Source organism: Geotrypetes seraphini, chromosome 5 (assembly GCF_902459505.1).
Source record: "Geotrypetes seraphini chromosome 5, aGeoSer1.1, whole genome shotgun sequence".
NCBI classification, from domain to species: Eukaryota; Metazoa; Chordata; class Amphibia; order Gymnophiona; family Dermophiidae; genus Geotrypetes; species Geotrypetes seraphini.
The window spans coordinates 264251148-264272632 of NC_047088.1; the positions used below are offsets into that span (position 1 = coordinate 264251148).

The window sequence follows — 21485 nt, forward strand, 5'->3', positions numbered from 1 at the left end:
GCTGTCAGGTAGACTACAGAGGGTCGGAGTAAAGGGCCAATATTCTGACTGGCGGGGAGTCACAAGCGGTGTGCCGCAGGGATCGGTGCTGGGGCCGCTACTCTTCAACATATTTATCAATGACCTGGAAACGGAGGCAAAGTGTGAGGTTATAAAATTTGCAGACGATACCAAACTCTGCGCCAGAGTTAGGACCAGGGAGGAGTGTGAGGAACTGCAAAGGGACCTCGATAAGCTGGAGGACTGGGCAAACAAATGGCAAATGCGCTTTAAGGTAGATAAATGCAAGGTCATGCACATAGGGAAAAAGAACCCGTTGTTCGAGTATAAAATGGGGGGAAGATTGCTGGAAGACACCGGACTTGAGAGAGACTTGGGTGTGCTAGTGGATCCATCCATGAAACCATCCGCACAGTGTGCAGCAGCCTCGAAGAAAGCCAACAGGATGCTGGGCATCATCAAGAGGGGCATATCAACCAGTACGCGGGAAGTCATCATGCCGCTGTATCGAGCGATGGTGCGCCCACATCTGGAATACTGCGTTCAATATTGGTCGCCGCACCTCAAGAAGGACATGGCAGTTCTTGAGAGAGTCCAAAGGAGGGCAACAAAACTGGTAAGAGGGCTGGAAAACTGCCCATATGCCGAGAGGCTGGATAAACTGGGGCTCTTCTCTCTGGAAAAGAGGAGGCTCAGGGGGGATATGATAGAGACCTTCAAAATACTTAGGGGCATAGAGAGGGTGGACAGGGACAGGTTCTTCAGACTAAAAGGGACGACAGGTACGAGGGGGGACTCAGAGAAACTGAAGGGGGATAGGTTCAAATCAAATGCAAGGAAGTTTTTCTTCACCCAAAGGGTCGTGGACAAATGGAATGCGCTCCCGGAGGAAGTGATCCGGCAGAGTACAGTACAGGGATTCAAACAGGGATTGGACAGATTCCTGAGGGACAAGGGGATCGTGGGGTACTGAGGGAGGTGCTGGGGTGTTACATAAGTATAGACAGCTCACCAGGTCGTGCAGGTGCAAGGCCGGAGGGTTAGGACTTTGATGGGAAGATAGGGCTTCGATGAGAAACCTAGGGGGCAAGGGGGCCCCTTCTGGTGATTAAGGGAGGTCATGACCTGTTGGGCCGCCGCGGGGGCGGACTGCTGGGCGGGATGGACCTCTGGTCTGACCCGGCAGAGGCACTGCTTATGTTCTTATGTTATCTACCTGAACTGGAAATGGTTTTCAAGTGTGATGCGGAGGAACTGAAAGAAATCTCGGTGAATCAGGAATATGTACTGAGCCAAATTGACAAGTTAAAAAGTGATAAATCACTTGGACCGGATGGTATATATCCCAGGGTACTAAAAGAACGCAGACATAAGATTGTGGACCTGCTGTTAGTGATCTGTAACCTGCTAAAATCGTCTGTAGATTGGAGGGTGGCCAATGTTACGCCGATTTTTAAAAAGGGTTCCAGGGGAAATCCGGGAAATTACAGACTGGTAAGCCTCACTTCAGTACCGGACAAAATGGTGGAAACAATTATAAAAAATAAAATTGTAGAACACGTAGACAAATATGATTTAATGAGACAGAGTCAGAATGAGTTCAGATGATGGAGATCTGGCCTCACCAATTTGCTTTACTTCTTTGAAGGGGTGAATAAACATGTGGATAAAGGTGAGCCTGTTGATGTAGTGTCTCTAGATTTTCAGAAAGCTTTTGACAATGTTTCTAATGAGAAGCTCCTGAGAAAATTAAAGAGTCATGGGATAGGTGGCAAAGTTCAGTTGTGGATTAGGAATTGGTTATCGGATAGAAAACAGAGGGTAAGGTTAAATGGTCATTTTTCTTAATGAAGGAGAGTAAACAGTGGAGTGCCACAGGGGTCTGTACTGGGAATGATATTATTTAACTTATTTATAAATGATCTGGAAATTGGAATGATGAGTGAGGTGATTCAATTTGCAGATGACATCAAACTGTTCAAAGTTGTTAAAATACATGCGGATTGTGAAAAATTGCAAGCAGACCTTAGGAAACTGGAAGACTGGGTATTCAAGTGGCAGATGAAATTAATGAGGAAAAATGCAAAGTGATGCACATTGGGAAGAATAACCTGAATCACAGTTACTGGATGCTAAGATCCACCTTGGGAGTTAGCTGCAAAGAAAAGAAACTGGATGTCATTGTAGACAATACGATGAAACCTTTCGCCCAATGTTTGGCGGTGGCCATAAAAGCAAACAGGATGCTAGGACTTATTTAAAAAGGGATGGTTAACAAGATTAAGAATGTTATAATGCCCCTGTATCGCTCCATGGTGTGACCTCACCTGGAGTATTGTGTTCAATTCTGGTCTCCTTATCTCAAGAAAGATATAGTGGCACTAGAAAAGGTTCAAAGAAGAGCGACCAAGATGGTAAAGGGGATGGAACTCTTCTCGTATGAGGAAAGACTAAAGAGGTTAGGGCTCTTCGGCTTGGAAAAGAGACGGCTGAAGGGAGATAGGATTGAAGTCTGCAACATCCTGAGTGGAGTAGAACGGGTACAAGTGGATCGATTTTTCACTCCGTCAAAAATTACAAGAACTAGGGGACACTCAATGAAATTACAGGGAAATAGTTTTAAAACCAATTGGAGGAAATATGTTTTCACTCAGAGAATAGTTAAACTCTGCAACGTGTTGCCAGAGGTTGTGGTAAGAGCGGATAGTATAGCTGGTTTTAAGAAAGGTTTGGACAAGTTCCTGGAGGAAAAGTCCTTAGTGTGTTATTAAAACATAGGGGAAGACTCTGCTTACCATGGATCGGTAGCATGGAATATCCCTTCAGTGCCCAGGTGTGGGTCTGGCACCTCTCCCTTCCCTCCAGCTCCACTCCACCCACCACATGGGTCCAGCACCTGTTTCCCTTCCCCCCAATCTCCTTTCCCTCCAGCTGATCCATCAGCCCAAGCAACTACCTCCCCCCTTCACGGTTGCAGAAGTAGCCCCCTCCCCTCATGAGTCCAGCACCCCCTCCCTCCCTATTGTGGGTCCAACAGCCCCCCACCTTTGCACCCTCCCTCTAGATCGTGGGCAGAAGAAAACCCCAAAACAAAAACAACAAACCTGTGATGCTCCTGGATCAGCCCCTTCCCACCTCCCAGGGCGGGCCTACCAGTCTCTTAGAAGCTTCCCGTGCGCAGGGCTGCTCCGGAACTTTATTGCCACCGAGTCTCTTCTTCCAATGTAACTTCCAGCCGGAGGTGGTATCGGAGGGAGGAACTCAGTGGCAAGAAGGTTCCAGTCAGAGCAGCCATGCAAATTACTGAAATATAGATTGAATAGTATGAAACCCGCAGCGTGGATCTTTCTCAAAACTCTCCCCCAGTTTCAAAGCTCACTCTTAAAAAAAAGCTACTCCGTTCGTTCTACTTACCACCTGGCTTTTCCTAACTTAGATTCCAAAGAGCGAGCTTTCAAAAAAAGAGACCTATGAAAGGGATCAATGAAGATTTGAGCTGCACTTTTGCAGAGTTACATACTCTGACAGCCATCTAAAGATCCATTTCTAAACACTTTAGAAATTCAGTATTAACATTATGTATCGATTAGTGTATTGATGTTTTTGAACATACCGATCATTTTGAAGTTAAAAGCCACTAACACTACTTAATCACAGCTCTAATATTAATGCTTAGTTAAATAAACCGACAAACATATAAATGTGTTTGTAAAGTGCTCAGGCCCATAACCAAAATAATCTGTGATAACAACAGACTACGGTTGTAGTGGGATCATCATTGCTCTCAATCTGAGTAAAAAATAAATTCACTTATCTTATATGGTGAGAGGTTGATGGACGATGTTGAAAATCAACCACAGTATTCAATAAAGTGCCTCATAAGTGCTGGTGCTGAAATGTATGCTAATGAGAAACATTAGCCATGTTAAAACCAATGACCCCCCCCGACTCAAGTTTCGATGACTCTTCCTCAGGAGGGGACACTGTTGATTAAAATAACAACCGAAATTAAAAATACCAACATCGCTATTTTCTTTCAAATTAGTTATCACAACTAAACGTGAACAATCTATAAACTTTACTATTATGCTTAATTCGATTCAATACAAAACTTCCCACCCACTAGCGGCTGGTGTTCTCTCGGAACGCACGGGAGTCAAGAATGAAAGAGGAGCGCCACTACCATTTGCTCCACTTGAAACACCCCCGGAAGTGACACCAACAGGACATTACTAAGACTCATAATTGGAACCAATCAATCTCCAACTATTTTAGTTTGTGCATCACCCGGAGTGCTCATTTTAATATTAATGACCTCATTGTACTACATTTACATAGCAGAGTCAGAGGCTGCCATGAAGCATGGAAAAGACCAAGGTGAGCCATTATGTGCACCTTGTTGATATAGCTTTCAATCCTTAACCCTACTCCTTTGCCCTCCAACCCTTCCAACTGATTAACCGTTCACCTTAACTATATCCATGACATCCTGTTTGTCTGTTTAGATTGTAAGCTCTTTTGAGCAGGGACTGTCTTCTTTGTGACTCTGTACAGCGCTGCATACGTCTGGTAGTGCTATAGAAATAATTCATATTAGTGTGAAGAGTTTCAGTCTTTGGGAAGCAGAGCTGAGCTTGTGATATCATAATGCCTCATTCCACCAATAAGAGCCAACCTCGTCAGTGATGTCACAATAGCTTGATTGACCTGTACTCCCCTCTGCCCTCCAACCCAGTCAGCTGATTAACCCTTCCCCTTAACTGGATCCATGACATCCTGTTTGTCTATCTTGGCTGTTTAGATTGTAAGCTCTTTGGAGCAGGGACTGTTTTCTTCTTTGTGACTCTGTACAGCGCTGCATACGTCTGGTAGCGCTATAGAAATAATTCATAGTAGTGTGAAGAGTTTCAGTCTTTGGGAAGCAGAGATGAGATTGTGATGTCATAATGCCTCATTCCACCAATAAGAGTCAACCTCATGAGTGATGTCACAATGGCTTGATTATCCTGTACTCCCCTCTGCTCTCCAACCCAGCCAGCTGATTAACTGTTCCCCTTAACTGTATCCATGACATCCTGTTTGTCTGTATTGCCTGTTTAGATTGTAAGCTCTTTGGAGCAGGGACTGCTTTCTTACTCTTTGTGACTCTATACAGTGCTGCATAAAAACTCTGGTAGCGCTATAGAAATAATTAGTAGTAGGTAAAATACTTTGACGCTAAACCAGTAAGATCTGGTTTAGCATCGATCCTTAAAGACAGTGGCATAGTAAGGGGGGGCGAGAGGGCGCTGGCCTCCCTCCTCCTCTCCTTCCCCTGCTGTACGCACGCCCCTTCTCCTGTGTTTTGAACTTTGGCGTGAGCAGCCACCAACTTGCTGCCTGTGTCGGCCTCGGCGCTCTCTCTGGCATCATTTCTGGGTCCTGCGCCCAGGAAGTGACGTCAGAGAGCGCCGAAGCTAACGCGGGCAGTAAGTTGGTGACTGCTTGCACCGAAGTTTAAAAAGTACGGGGGGTGCACTCTTGCAACAGGGGTGGGGGAGGGGTACCACTGCCCAAGATGCCGCTCATTCTCACCACACCACTGCTTAAAGGCACAGCTCAGAGCATCGTGCCTGTCTCTTTTGTCAATCCAAGGGATGTCCCATGCTCTCTCTCTCTCTCTTCCATTCCTTTCTCCTTCCTCTTAGATGTGGCAAAGGGCTGGTTGCCCAAGTGCCGAAGCCTTAGCAGCCCTGTCACTCCTTATGGCACCATGGCTGGGTTAGCCAAAGTCCTGGATCCCCTCCATCACTTCTGTTAAGCACTTGATGTTATGGTTATTACTGAAGTTCAATTAAAAATAAAAAAACACCCACATGATGTCACACTGGAAATAGTTTAATTAGCAGGATCATTCCACTTGATGAAACAATGAAGCAACTAACCATTCATCTTCTCCCTTTGACACTTGACCTACGTGCTTACCTCTTCGCCTCTCCCTCAATTTTAGCCCTCCCTGGCCCTCTTCTGACCCCTCTCCCTGTAAGTCGCCTAGAGCCTGTATTGGTATGAGCGAGACACAAATGGAAGATGAGATGTTTCACTGAAGCTTAGAATGCGCTAATGGGATTAGCGGACTCTAAATACGAAGAAGTCCAAAGATGTAAAATGGCCTTCTTTTAGCATTTAGGCCTAGATTCTCAAGAATTCGCATTAAAAACCGATGGGTCACTGTCACAGCCGTTATAGTGGCAATTAGAAAAGCGAGTCATTCTCCCCAAAATGCTTATGCAAATGACGCTGGTGATAGTGATGGGCACATGCGCAGAATAAACACCAAGAAAACCACAAAATGGCAAGTCTTCCCCACCGTGGAGGGAAGAGCTGCCATTTTGAACAGGTGGGCCTGCTGGCCAGAGGGAGTAGGCTTCCCTCTGGCTAGTCATCTAAATAAGGTAAGGGAGCGGGGGTCGTTGGAGGCATGGGGGAGGCGGGGTTGCCTGGCAGCAGGAGAGAGTGTCAACATCCCATTGCCATCCCCAGACACCCCCCTACAACCCCCCACATTCCCCAATATTGCTGCCCCCCCAACATCCTCAGAACCTCCCTGACATCCACCCATTTCTCAACATTGCTGGACAACCCCCCCCCCCCCCCAACATTCCCGGACCCTCCCCGACATCCCCCAACATTGCTGGCCCCCTCCCCGACATCCCTGGACCTCCAAAACCTGCCGATGACAGATTGTCAGGAGGGAAGCCCACTCCCTCTTGCCCACAGGGCCCTGTGCTGCAAATGATGGTCTTTCCTCCTCCCATTGCATCTTGGGAAGCAGTGGGAGGAGCCTAAGGCCCTGATCGGCTCTAAATCTGTGAGCGGTATATAAGAAATAAATTATTATTATTATCTTTCCAGACGGGGGTCTAGGACTTCTTGTGGCTTTTTGCACTGAATCGGCCACAATGCATGGTCCCTGTCATCGGTGCCTCACTATTCTGCTGTCCCCCAGTCCAGCATCTCCCCCTGAGGTCGCCCACACCAGTTCTGCAGCTCGTCTCTCCCAAGAATTGCAAGCAAACATCTCCCTAATTGCAGGGACTCAACTCTCCCCATTCAGCATTTGGGAGGTGCGATGCCCCCCCAACCTCCTTCTCTCCTCCCTGTGCCCTGTCCCAAATCGGAATGGCACTCTACCCCAGTTTTCCTTCTTCATCATGGCTGCAGTTACAACGAACTGGCACAAATAATCGCCCTTCCAGTCCATCCAGATGTGATGTGACGACTGCTCTCTTACGTATTCGCAGACCTGTCCATCGTTCTTTCCTTGGTTTTCACATTAGAGAATCTCTTTGAAATAATAATGATAATGTTTAAAAGCAATGCCACATATGGGGCACTATCTCACCACCATCTTCCCTCCCTCCCTCCTCCCCAATTCTTCCTTGTACCCGCTCTCTCCCTCCCTTCGTCATCTACCCTGACTCATCACTCCATGCAGAGCATTTTCTAATCTGTGAGCAGGGGGGGCCCTGATCACCCATCCCACCAGCGGTTCTACCGCAGCACCAGCCCTGCCTGATTGTTTCCTGCTCCCTCCCCTTTTCCGCTCCTGCACGGTCCTCCTTCCCCGCCTTTATTGGCGTCCAGCGAACGGGGGCGGAGCCAGCGGCGGGCAGCTCAGTGAGCTCCGGGACGCGGCCGGAGCCGGAGGTGTGCAGGGCTCCGCGCCGTAGCCATGGGCACCGCGCTCTCGCTGCCCCCGGGGGCCGCCCGCAGCAAGCCCGAGCGCGGCCTGCGGCGCCCCTCCGTCCTGCTCTGGAAGCGCCTGGTGGCCGCCTCGGCCAAGCGCAGGAGCGCCAAGAAGGCCAAGCCCGTCCCCGCCCCGGAGAGCTCCCCGCGCAGGGTGCTGGTGCAGGCGTCCACGGGCGAGCTGCTGCGCTGCCTGGCGCACTTCCTGTGCCGCCGCTGCTACCGCCTGAAGGAGCTGAGCCCGGCCGAGGTGGCGGGCTGGTTCCGCGCCGTCGACCGCGCCCTCCTGCTGCAGGGCTGGCAGGAGCAGGGCTTCATCAGCCCTGCCAACCTAGTCTTCGTCTACCTGCTGTGCCGCGAGGCGGTGGGCACCGAGCTGGGCAGCGCCGCCGAGCTGCACGCCGCCTTCCTCACCTGCCTCTACCTGGCCTACTCCTACATGGGCAACGAGATCTCGTACCCGCTCAAGCCCTTCCTGGTGGAGGGCAGCAAGGAGGCGTTCTGGGAGCGCTGCCTGGGCATCATCCAACGCACCAGTGCCAAGATGCTGCAGATCAACGCCGACCCGCGCTACTTCACGCAGCTCTTCCAGGAGCTGAAGGGCGAGGGCGGGCCCTGGACCCTGGAGCGCTGAAAATCGCGCGCAAGCCGGGCCGAGGGAGAGGGAGCTGTCCGCGGTGCTGGCGCAGGACTCGGCAAGGGACGTTCTCCAGGTGCAAAGGTTGTGGCTTCTCGTTTTGCTCAATGCCTACAGTTGAGGGTAGGTGTGCGACGTGCCAAGCCCAGGCCCTAACGGACTGCCCTGGCCTCCTATAACGCGGAAGCCGCTACCTTGCTTGTTTCCAAGCCATTGAACGCTTTGGTTTCAGCTTCTCTCTTTTATGATCCACTTGAGGACAACAGAGGAATTGCCACTGGATATGCTCTGGGTTGACCATGGAGGGTGGGGAAGCCCTCCTTGCTTTGACCCTTTCCTTCCCTCGCTGCAGAATGCGGTGCTGACCGTGGTGCTGAAACAGAAGGCCCGCGGCTCTCTCTTGACTTCTCTAGACCCCCAAAGGCGGCTGCTATCTGCAAAGGGGTTAGAGAGACACAATTGAATAAATTCTAAGAAAGTTTATGAAATTGTGTAATGGGGGGGGGGGGGGGAGGGCAGAGAAATTACCTACAGGGTCATTGTAAGGAAGGTTATTTTTTTATTTCTCTCCTTTTCTCTGTGCAGTAAACTTTGGTGTAGTGCGCTTGGAGATGAGTAAGAGAGAGACGTTTTCATTGGGACATTTTCCTCTCTTTCGCTCGATACACATCGATCCTAGTACATTTCAGATTGGAACAGTTGGCGGCTTAACGGAGCTCCACCTCCAAAGAGGAATGGCACTGCTTGCTTCCCAAAGGCAGAGGTTGGCACTGTTCAGGAAGCATCACTGATCCCAGAGGGATCCAGCTGCAAGTTAAAGCTCTGTAAATGCACAGGACATTTGGTTATGACTAAGGGGCACTTAGGCACACATGCAACGCCATATAGGACACTCCAAATAGCTGTTCTGAGGCAGCTAAAAACGTTTCCTGGATCTAGGCATGTTTTCGAATATATGTGCACACATTGACACAGGAATGCCCATGCTTACACCATGAAAATATGTGCTACGAGGGGGGTGCTGAAAAGTTCTCAGCCCAACCAACCAACTTTCCAAATTCTGGTTTTTGGCATTGTTTCAGATCACTGGTTGAGCCATAACCGCTTCTTGGCTGGGCTGAGAACTTTTCAGCTCCCCCTTCTAGTAATTGCCAATGAATGTTTTTATGCATACAGTATATGCTTCTGAGTAACCTTATAAGTGCCTGTTTCTGCACATAAATCGATGTTTTTAAGCACAAAAAGACGTCTGCAATTATTCCTGAGCAAGGAGAAACATGGCAAATAAAAACGACAATATTGACCGATTTGGAGCCAAATCATGCTCTCATTCGCTTCAATTACTACAGCTCCATCCAGAAGCAAATTACAAAGATTAAAAAGCCAAGCCATAATTAAACAAAGAGGAATTGAATGATAATAGATCAACTTTCAGTCCAGGGGGTGATTACTTTTTTTTTTTTTTTAATCATTGGTTGTAAGGTTTAAAAACTGCATATATTCAGTGCTGATAGTCCGATATGCTCTGTATATAGAACAGGGGTTCTCAGCTCAGTACTTTGGACACACCAGGCCAGTTAGGTTTTCAGAATATCCATAATGAATATGCATGAGATAAATTTGCTTACTTACTACTCCCAATCACTTAGATAAATTTGCTTACTCACTATTCCCATTTGCTTAGATAAATTCACTTTCTCACTACTCCCATTCGCTTACTCACTACTTTCATTCGCTTAGATAAATATGCTTACTCACTGTTCCCATTCGCTTAGATAAATTCGCTTATTCACTATTCCCATTTGCTTAAATTCATTTACTCACTACTTCCATTTGCTTAGATAAATTCACTTACTCGCTACTCCCATTCGCTTACTCACTACTACTCTCATTCGCTTAGATAAATTTGCTTACTCACTGTTCCCATTCGCTTAGATAAATTTGCTTATTCACTACTCCCATTTGCTTAAATTCATTTACTCACTACTTCCATTTGCTTAGATAAATTCACTTACTCGCTACTCCCATTGGCTTACTCACTACTTTCATTCACTTAGATAAATTTGCTTACTCACTGTTCCCATTCGCTTAGATAAATTTGCTTATTCATTACTCCCATTTGCTTAAATTCATTTACTCACTACTCCCATTCGCTTAGATAAGTTCACTTACTCGCTACTCCCATTCGCTTACTCACTACTTTCATTCGCTTAGATAAATATGCTTACTCTCATTCACTTAGATAAATTTGCTTACTCACTGTTCCCATTCGCTTAGATAAATTTGCTTACTCACTATTCCCATTTGCTTAGATAAATTCACTTTCTCACTACTCCCATTCGCTTACTCACTACTTTCATTCGCTTAGATAAATATGCTTACTCACTGTTCCCATTCGCTTAGATAAATTCGCTTATTCACTATTCCCATTTGCTTAAATTCATTTACTCACTACTTCCATTTGCTTAGATAAATTCACTTACTCGCTACTCCCATTCGCTTACTCACTACTACTCTCATTCGCTTAGATAAATTTGCTTACTCACTGTTCCCATTCGCTTAGATAAATTCGCTTATTCACTACTCCCATTTGCTTAAATTCATTTACTCACTACTTCCATTTGCTTAGATAAATTCACTTACTCGCTACTCCCATTGGCTTACTCACTACTTTCATTCACTTAGATAAATTTGCTTACTCACTGTTCCCATTCGCTTAGATAAATTTGCTTATTCATTACTCCCATTTGCTTAAATTCATTTACTCACTACTCCCATTCGTTTAGATAAATTCACTTACTCGCTACTCCCATTCGCTTACTCACTACTTTCATTCGCTTAGATAAATATGCTTACTCTCATTCACTTAGATAAATTTGCTTACTCACTGTTCCCATTCGCTTAGATAAATTTGCTTATTCACTACTCCCATTTGCTTAAATTCATTTACTCACTACTCCCATTCGCTTAGATAAATCCATTTATTCACTACTTTTATTTGCTTAGGGCTTCTTTTACAAAGGTGCATTAGGGCCTTAATGCGCGGAATAGCATGTGCTAAAATGCCATGCAAGCTAGCCGCTATTGCCTCCTCTTGAGCAGGCGGTAGTTTTTCAGCTAGTGCATGCTAATCTGGTGCATAAATAATAACAAAACTATAAAATACCCAAACCAGTGCTCAAGTGCTGAGATCTTCATGGGGATTATTTCCTTCTCTTGATAGACCTTCCCACTCTCCTAATCTGCTCCCTTCTGCTGCAGGCTTAAGATCAGTGTTTCTCAACTCAGTCCTGGAATACCCCCTTGCCAGTCAAGTTTTCAGGATAGCCACAATGAATACGCATAAACGTTATTTGCTTACATTGTATGCAAATTTCTTTCATGCATATTCATGCATGTGCATCTTTGTAAAAGGAGCCCTTAGATAAATTTGCTTACTACTTTCATTCGCTTAGATAAATTCGCTTACTAACTATTCCCATTTGCTTAGATAAATTTGCTTACTCACTGCTCCTATTTGCTTAGCTAAATTCGCATACTCACTACTCTCATTCGTTTAGATAAATTTGCTTACTCATTATTCCCAATTGCTTAGATAAATTTGCTTACTCACTACTCCCATTCGCTTAAATTTGTTTACTCACTACTCACATTTGCTTAGATAAATTCACTTACTCACTACTACCATTCCCTTAAATTCATTTACTCACTACTCTCATTCGCTTAGATAAATTTGCTTACTCACTACTCTTATTTGCTTAGATAAATTCGCTTACTCAGTATTCACATTTGCTTAGATAAATTCGCTTACTCACTACTCCCATTCGCTTAAATTTGTTTACTCATTACTCCCATTTGCTTAAATAAATTCACTTACCACTCCCATCCGCTTAAATTCATTTACTCACTACTCTCATTCGCTTAGATAAATCTGCGTACTCACTACTCTCATTCGCTTAGATAAATTTGCTCACTCACTATTCCCATTCGCTTAGATAAATTTGCTTACTCACTACTCTCATTCGCTTACATAAATTCGCTTACTCACTACTCCCATTCGCTTAAATTCGTTTACTCACTACTCCCATTTGCTTAGATAAATTCACTTACTCACTACTCCGCTTAAATTCATTTACTCACTACACTCATTCGCTTAGATAAATTCATTTATTCACTACTTTTATTTGCTTAGGGCTTCTTTTACAAAGGTACGTTAGGGCCTTAATGCGTGGAATAGCGCATGCTAAAATGCCACACACGCTAGCCGCTACTGCCTCCTCTTGAGCAGGCGGTAGTTTTTCAGCTAGTGCGCGCTAATCCAGTGCGTGTGTTAAAAACGCTAGCGCATCTTTGTAAAAGGAGCCCTTAGATAAATTTGCTTACTACTTTCATTCGCTTAGATAAATTTGCTTACTAACTATTCCCATTTGCTTAGATAAATTTGCTTACTCACTGCTCCTATTTGCTTAGCTAAATTCGCATACTCACTACTCTCATTCGCTTAGATAAATTTGCTTACTCACTATTCCCATTTGGTTAGATAAATTTGCTTACTCATTACTCTCATTCGCTTACATAAATTCGCTTACTCACTACTCCCATTTGCTTAAATTTGTTTACTCACTACTCCCATTCGCTTAGATAAATTCACTTACTCACTACTCCCATTCGCTTAAATTCATTTACTCACTACTCATTCGCTTAGATAAATTTGCTTACTCACTACTCTTATTCGCTTAAATAAATTTGCTTACTCAGTATTCCCATTTGCGTAGATAAATTTGCTTACTCACTACTCCTATTCGCTTAGATAAATTTGCTTACTCACTACTTTCATTCGCTTAGATAAAATTGTTTACTAACCTCTCGTTTAGATAAATTTGCTTACTCACTACTCCCATTTGCTTAGATAACTTCACTTACTCACTACTCTCATTCTATTCAAATTTACCTCATGAATTTTCATTGTGGATATCCTGAAAACCTAACTGACTAGATGTGTCCTGAGGACTGGGTTGAAAACCACTGGTATACAGGCTATATTCAGCCAGTCTATAGGAGATCCCAAGGCCACATGGAATAAGCCTGTTCTATAACTGAATGCAGGCACCTAGATTCCATTATAGAATGCTAATGTAACCTGCATGCATAAGTGCCAGACACAGCTTTGACCTTTCCATGCCCCCCTTATAGTTCTGTGCTGTAGATTTTGCACACCCAGTTTGCAGAATCTCGATTAATAGTACCTAGGTGCACAACTGAGAACTAATGGATGAATGTGGTGCAGTGGTTAAAGCTACAGCCCCAGCACCCTGAGGTGGTGGGTTCAAATCCACGCTGCTCCTTCTGACCCTGGGCAAGTCACTTAATCCCCCCCCATTGCCCCAGGACATTAGATAGATGGTGAGCTCACCAGGAAAGACAAAGAAAATGCTTGAGTACCTGAATAAATTCATGTAAACCATTCTGAGCTCCCCTGGGAGAATGGTATAGCCAAATAATTGGTAGTTAAAGCCGCAATCAGTTTACTAATTATTATATTAAATTAGGCCTGCAACTGACACTCTTCTATAATCTGTGTATGCAACTTTGCATTCTACACGTAAGATTGTGTGTCATTATTCTAAACATTGGCAGGGTTAATACCTAGTCCAGGCTAGGTTTTCAGGATATCCCTAATGAAAGATTTACATGCAGATCTCTCTCATGCATATTCATTAGCGATATCCTGGAAAGCTAGCCTGCTTGCAGCCCTAAAGGACTGAACTTGGACAAGCCTGCTCTAGTATATAGATTTGCCCTTCTGAAATCGCTCTATAGTGGCAATGTAGCAAGAGATAAAGTCATCAATGTTTGCAGAATAATAATAATAATTTATTATTCTATACCGCCAAACCATGATATTAAACTAGGGAATAGAAATACAAAGTCAAAAAACAATTATTAAAATAGAAGAAAAGCATGACGAATGTGAGAATAGCTTAGGGGGAAATTCTATGAATGGCATGCAGAATTTGGCACTGAATGGTATTCTGCAATGGGCCTTCCAGGATCCGCATCCTTTATGGCTCTCAAACCTTTCCTGGGGGATCCCCAACCAGCTGGGTTTTCAGGATATTCTTAATGAGCCTGATTTGGATGCCATTATATGCAAATCTCTCTCATGCATATTCATTAGGAATATCCTGAAAACCCAACGGGCTGTGAGTCCCCCAGGGCAGGTTTGAGAACCAATGGAATCATAGCATCTGGTGCCAGGATTCACACTCAACTTTGTAAATGGACCCCCCCCCCCCAATGTGATAACACTGTGTTTGAAGGGCATGCCCCTAGCCTTCCTTTACCGTGGCCATGCTCCTTTGCAGATCCATGCAGAAACACAAGTGCTATTCTAGAAATGGGCGTGTGAGTGTGTTTTCACCCGGATCTGCTGGTTTTGCCCCATTTTGGCATCTTGCATCAGTGAGAACACCTTTTTTGTGGCAAAAATTCAGCATGAACGTGGTTTGATGCAATATATAGAATTTCTCCCATGGTGTCCAGTGCTTTACCGTGTTGCCTGTAGTCTGCTAGGTGGGCATCCTTTCTCTCTCCTCTACCTTCCTGAATAATACCAGTTGATAAAATGCAGACATTAGACTGGTGGGTGCTGTCATTTCAGATCCCAAGAGGCAGGATTTTGTGTCAATTCACTATAACCCCAGAGATCCCACTTCCCTAGATTTGGTTCTGTAGTTTGGTGCTTGAGAGATTACTGTTTGCAGAAGAATCCTGAGCCAGAATTGGAGCCCGTGTGACATGCCACCCATCATCCACACCCCACCCACTGCACCGTGACTACTACCGAATGGACAGTGGACAGAGAGCGATGTCTGCCCCCTTTCTCCCTTGCACTCTCTATAACCACAGATGACCCTGACTGTGTGTGTGGTATCAGCTGCTAAGGAGATCTTCTGCTGCTAATTATAAAAATATTTTAAGTGTGACGTGTGATGATGATTCTGACTAATCGCTGGGCTCAGTTTCATTCATGCAGCTGCTGTTTTAAGCAGAGTTTATCTGCCATTAATATCCTGTGACCATAGGCTGTGTGTTACATTTTCTCAGTCTATAGTGGTTTGCTACCATGCTGGGGCAGAAGTGGCTCTGTTGTTACTCCCTTCTCTTTTTCTCAAAATTAAACTATGCCTTTATAGAAGTAGCCAGACAGTTTTTAAAATACAAATGCCTTCTGTTTTAATTTAACCGGAAGTCATAAGGATCAGAGTTTGGAGATACTTACGGATTTTAGTGTCCCTTTTCCCTTCCCCCTCTTTAATGAGTGAATTTTTACATGATAAGAAAATGTAAATGTGTCAACACAGAAATTCCTCCTTTTTTCTTTTCAATCAGAATTTATTTTTTATTTAAAACATTTGTAGTCCGCATATCAAACGTCTATGCGGATAACACCATGACATGCATAGTAAAACTAGACAGACTTAAATAAATCAAAATAAAACATCTGCAAATAAATAAACTATGAGTAATTAATAACAAACCTATAAAATACCCAAACCAGTGCTCAAGTGCTGAGATCTTCATGGGGATTATTTCCTTCTCTTGATAGACCTTCCTACTCTCCTAATCTGGTCCCTGCTGCTGCAGGCTTAAGATCGGTGTTTCTCAATTCAGTCCTGGAATACCCCCTTGCCAGTCAAGTTTTCAGGATAGCCACAATGAATACGCATAAACGTTACTTGCTTACATTGCCTCCATTGTATGCAAATTTCTTTCATGCATATTCACTGTGGATATCCTGAAAACCTGATGGATAGAGGATACTACTAGGATCTCTCTTGGACACAGCCAGACAACATCTCAGCACAGGAGAAAAAATGATGCTCATACAACTAGACCTTACCGCTGCATTCAACTTGGTGGACCATAACATTCTACTACAAATCCTGGATACAATAGGTATCACAGATAAAGTATACACATGGTTTGAAGGATTCCTTAAATCAAGAATCTATAGAGTAAAATCAGACAAACAAAAATCTGAACCTTGGTCAAACCCCTGCGGAGTTCCCCAAGGATCCCCTCTATCCCCGACTCTCTTCAATCTCTATACAGCCTCCCTCAGTTCTCACCTGGACAAACAAGGCATAACCTCCTACAGCTATGCCGATGACATTACCATTCTCATACCCTTCGATCAACCTGAACTCTCCATGACGAACACAATATACCAAACACTAAAATCAATAGCAACCTGGATGAAAGATCACAAATGCAAGGACTTAGAGGAAGGGTATCACTGTTCGCCGATGCCGCCAAACTTTGCAACATAGTAGGCAAAAGCTTATTACCTGATAATATGACACACGATCTACTGCTGCTGGAGCAATGGTCAACTACTTGGCAAGCTAGGCTTCAATGCCAAAAAATGCAAGATAATGCACCTGGGTAAGAGAAACCCGCGTAGAACTTATATACTAAATGGTGAGACCTTGGTTAGGACCACGGCGGAACGCGACCTAGGGGTGATCATTAGTGAGGACATGAAGGTTGCCAATCAAGTGGAGAAGGCTTCCTCCAGGGCAAGACAAATGATGGGGTGTATCCTCAAAGGTTTCGTCAGCAGGAGACCTGAAGTTATGATGCCGTTGTACAAAGCCATGGTGAGGCCTCACTTGGAGTACTGTGTTCAGTTTTGGAGACCACATTACCGAAAGGACGTGCTGAGGATCGAGTCGGTTCAGTGAACGGCCACCAGGATGGTCTTGGGGCTCAAGGATCTCATGTATGAAGAAAGATTTAAAAAATTGCAGCTGTACTCACTTGAGGAAAGAAGAGAATGGGGAGATATGATTGAAACATATAAGTACATCACGGGACGCATCGAGTCAGAAGATGATATCTTCTGGCTCATAGGACCCTCGACCACCAGAGGCATCCGCTGAAAATCAGGGGAGGGAAGTTTCATGGCGACTCCAGGAAGTACTTCTTCACCGAAAGAGTAGTGGATCATTGGAACAGACTCCCACTCCAGGTGATAAAGGCCAGCAGCGTGACGGATTTTAAGAGAAAATGGGATACTCACGTGGGATCTTTAAGGGAGTAAATTCAGGGGAGGGGATACTTGGAATGGGCAGACTTGGTGGGCTATAGCCCTTTTCTGCTGCTTTTTTCTATGTTTCTAAACTGAAATTGAACCCAGATAAAACGAAATTCATCCTCCTAGAAAATAACAAAATACCAACTATAACCAACATTGAAATCAACGCAATCAACTACCCCGTAAAAACCACCCTAAAACTGCTAGAAATAACTATCGACAGATGCTGCACCATGCAACCGCAAATCAATAAAACAATACAAAAGTCATTCTTAGTCATGAGAAATTTAAGACAAGTTCGGAAATTCTTCGAGAAAACTCAATTCCAGCTCATAGTTCAGTCCTTAATACTAGGCCTACTTGACTATTGTAATATCCTCTACCTCCCATGCCCTACAACCATAACAAAACAACTACAAACTATCCAAAACACAGCACTAAGACTCATCTACTCATTAAAGAATCATGATCACATTACAGAAGCATATCTCCAATTGCACTGGCTTCCGATCCCAGCAAGAATACAATTTAAATTCTACTGCCTACTATTTAAGACTTTATACGGAGACAGTCCAAACTACCTGAATAACCGCCTCATCCACAACACCTCAACCAGACATAGGCAATTTCACACCCCATTCTCATACCCCCCAATTAAGGAGGTCAAACGGAAAAAACTATATGATGGCCTCCTGGCCACTCAAGCAGCCAAACTAGACAACCAAATCGCCAATCTACTGACGGCATCCCTCGACCACAAGCCTTTTAGAAAAGAAATAAAGACCATACTCTTCAAGAAAACTCTGCAAAAAGAAATAATACCGCAAGTCTCAAACTCCACCTCTCACTAAAGCCAACTACTTATGTTCTTATACCCCAAACAAATAACCTTACTCACTCTTTTTGAAAATGACCAATTTTTTTTTTTTTTTTTGTAAGTTCTTGTTGTAATACATCTTGGATAATTCTTTTGTAATCCGCCTTGAAGTGCAAGGTAATGGCGGAATAGAAATCCCTAATGTAATGTAATACTCCAGGACTGAGTTGAGAAACACGGTTCCATAACTAAAGCACGCCAGACATAGGCACGCCAACAAAGATGCGCTGACAATTGTACGTAGGACGTATGTGTGCTGCTGGTCCCGACACTTTAAAGCCTTATAAGTGCTATGAGAAGGGGTATGGGGGGAGCCCCCAGTACATGTATAAGTCCTCGTGCTCCCATTGCTGGAGGTTTGGGGGGAACCCTCCCCCCCCCAAAGTACACTGAAAACGTTTTCCATTCAGCTCTCGGTGCTCGGGAGTTTTTCAGTGTAGGGGGGTTCCCCCCACTCCCCACGGGAGAGCAAGGACTTGTACATGTAGTGGGGGGTTCCCACACACATACACATCCTCACAGCGCTAACGTTATGGGTTTAATTGGTGGCACATGGTCTATTATGAAACATCTCAACACATCCAAAGAATGTTTATGAGAGGTGCAGTGGGGTACAATCGGTTCATCCATTTTAGTGCATGATAATAATAATAACAGTTTTTTTTATATACCGCAGGACCGTGAAGTTCTATGTGGTTTACAAAGATTAAAAGATGGTACAAATTGAATGAACTTAACAGAGGAGAAAGATAGTGGTTAACAGTTCAAGGGAACCGTTATTGAAGAGAAAGAATTGAACGAGTCAGCTGTCTAGATACTTCAGGAACAGATATGTTTTTAGGCGTTTCCTAAATTCCCCATAAGTGGAAGGCGTAAGCAATTGTTCTAGATCTTTACCCTATAATGTTGCTTGGTGTGAGAGAAGGTATTGGTGGTGTCTTTTGAGTTTACATCCTCTAACTGGGGGGGAAACGAAGTTCAAGTGTGTGCTTCTCTTATGTCTGTTGGCTGAGAAGGAAAAAAGATTAGTTATGATAAGCTACTCCGATGTTCCCCAAACCAGACATTCTTATGGTCTGGATGTTTGGCCCACATACATCTTTAAACAAAGACACAAAATGATGTAGACCACATAAAATGTGTCACAAGATGTGTTGGGTCGCAATTGCTCCTTCTTGGTGATGGCGTGAACAAATTTTCCTTGCACTTCAAGAGTGTTCTCACATGTCTTACATTTACCACATTTGGTGTGTCAACCCTCTGTTACTCGATCTTCTCTGGTGACCAATGGACAGAGCTGCTCCTTCAAATTTTGCAATCAACTGTAAGCTATCCTAACCTCTAGCTCTTTAAAGAGAGGATGTAACAGTCCAGTGCTTACATATAATAGAGGCTACTCTCTCTGCCCCCATGCCATATCTTATGACACTTAGGTGGTTTTGTTTCGTTCACTGGTCTTTTAATGAAGAGCAACTCTCTCTACACGGATAACCACGATTAAGTAATTTGCACTAAATTCCTTGGCTTGTTTATATTCCTCCAATGTAGAGCAGTTTCGCCGGTATCTAAGAAACTGCGAAAAAGGTAAGCCCTTCTTGAGTGACTGAGGGTGGCAACTTAGAAAATGTAAGAAAGTGTTCCTATCTGTAGGTTTATGGAACACACGAGTTTCAAATCCATCTCTCGTTTTCTTAACTATTAGATCCAAGGATATTTCTTCTTAAACCATGTACATGTTGAACTGTATTTTCTGATGCCTTTCATTTAACCAACTCACAAAATCCGCCAATTCTTCCTCAGATCCTCTCCATAACAAAAAGACATCCTCTATGTAGCGAACCCATGGCTTGATCTTGTTTGAAAACTCACTGTCTTGTACCCATCGCTCTTCATACGACTTCATGAAGAGAGTCGCAATGGATGGGGCCATTGTGGCACCCATCGCCACCCCTGAGATTTGTTTACAGATCTTATCTTTGGCCATGAAAAAATTATTTTTCATCGCCATTTCAATCAAATAAATGATCAAATCTGTAGGAATGCGCCTATCGGCTGAGTCTAGTTCTAATTCTCTTCTCAAAATCTCCAAAACTTCATCTTGGGGAATTACTGTATACAACAACTTGATGTCAAGGGTCGCAATCAGTGTCACATCTTCAATCTCTGAAATGGCAGACAGTTTCATCATAAAATCTGATGAATCTCTAATGTAGGAAAAACTGAACCTCACTTTAGGATTCCAAAAGACATCAGCAAATACAGACAGAGGCTCCAACAGTGAACACCTGCTGGAAGCAATCGTCCTTCCTGGAGAGTTTTTCAGGGTTTTATGTACTTTTGGTAAAAGGTATATGACTGGAATTTTAAGTTGTTCTTCACTGAGGAACAAAAATTCTTGACATGTTAAAATTCGTCTCTCAAATGCATCCAAAGTGAGGGCTTTAATGATGTCTTGTAGATGAATCTAATTCTTGATAATCGGTGTCTATACTTAATTGACGTAACATCTCCATGTCATAATCTTCAACATCCATCTATGACCCCTCCCTTATCAGCTCTCCTAATAACTATTATGTTTTAAACTCTTGTGTCGAGACATTGCTAGTCCATTTCTGGTGCTCTATTTGTGTCTTAACAGTTTCCACATCTCTCAAGACTAGCTCTCTAAAGGTAGAAATAGAGGGAACTGGTGGAATCTACCTGGATTTACTTCGTACTTTGGAGTCGGAGGGGGAAGCACTATTAGTGCCAAAAAATTCTCTAAGATCTAAAGAAAAGCTCCAGATCCATTCTCGTTTGAAACTCAGAAATACATCTAGAAGGGATAAAGGATAGACCTTTTTAAGAACTGTCTCTTCTGTTTCAATAAGGATATTTTTTGATAAATTAAAGACTACTGATTCCTCCCTTGTTGGGATCTGGTAGTCGGATGTCCCTGCACTGTTCCAGCCCCGCGTCCTCTCCCTCTTATGTTTCTCTTTTTCCCCAAGGTTTCTGTGGAGTCAGAGGTTTCACCAAAGTCTACCTTCCTTGTTCTGCCCTGTCCTTGGGTCCATATGTTGTATTCTGGATTGAGTTAACACACTAAAAAAGAAATTCCCAAGTGGAAAAACTTCATACAATAATATCAAACAATAATTCCC

General features: G+C 44.0%; 1 protein-coding gene across 1 annotated transcript; it reads left to right on the plus strand.

Annotated features, from left to right (window-relative positions):
- Positions 1-7714: 7714 nt before the first annotated feature.
- CDK5R2 (cyclin dependent kinase 5 regulatory subunit 2) lies at positions 7715-21177 on the plus strand. The gene is made up of 3 exons (XM_033944138.1): positions 7715-8339; positions 11632-11652; positions 20981-21177. The coding sequence occupies exons 1-3, from the start codon at positions 7715-7717 to the stop codon at positions 21175-21177; spliced, it is 843 nt and encodes a 280-aa protein (XP_033800029.1).
- Positions 21178-21485: the final 308 nt, after the last annotated feature.

Coding starts and splice junctions, on each gene's coding strand:
- CDK5R2 (XM_033944138.1), top strand. CDS start 7,715: ATGGGCACCGCGCTCTCGCTGCCCCCGGGGGCCGCCCGCAGCAAGCCC. Junction 8,340..11,631: donor GGAGCTGAAGGGCGAGGGCG/GGCCCTGGACCC, acceptor GCTGCAGGCTTA/AGATCAGTGTTTCTCAACTC. Junction 11,653..20,980: donor GATCAGTGTTTCTCAACTCA/GTCCTGGAATAC, acceptor GTGTCTTAACAG/TTTCCACATCTCTCAAGACT.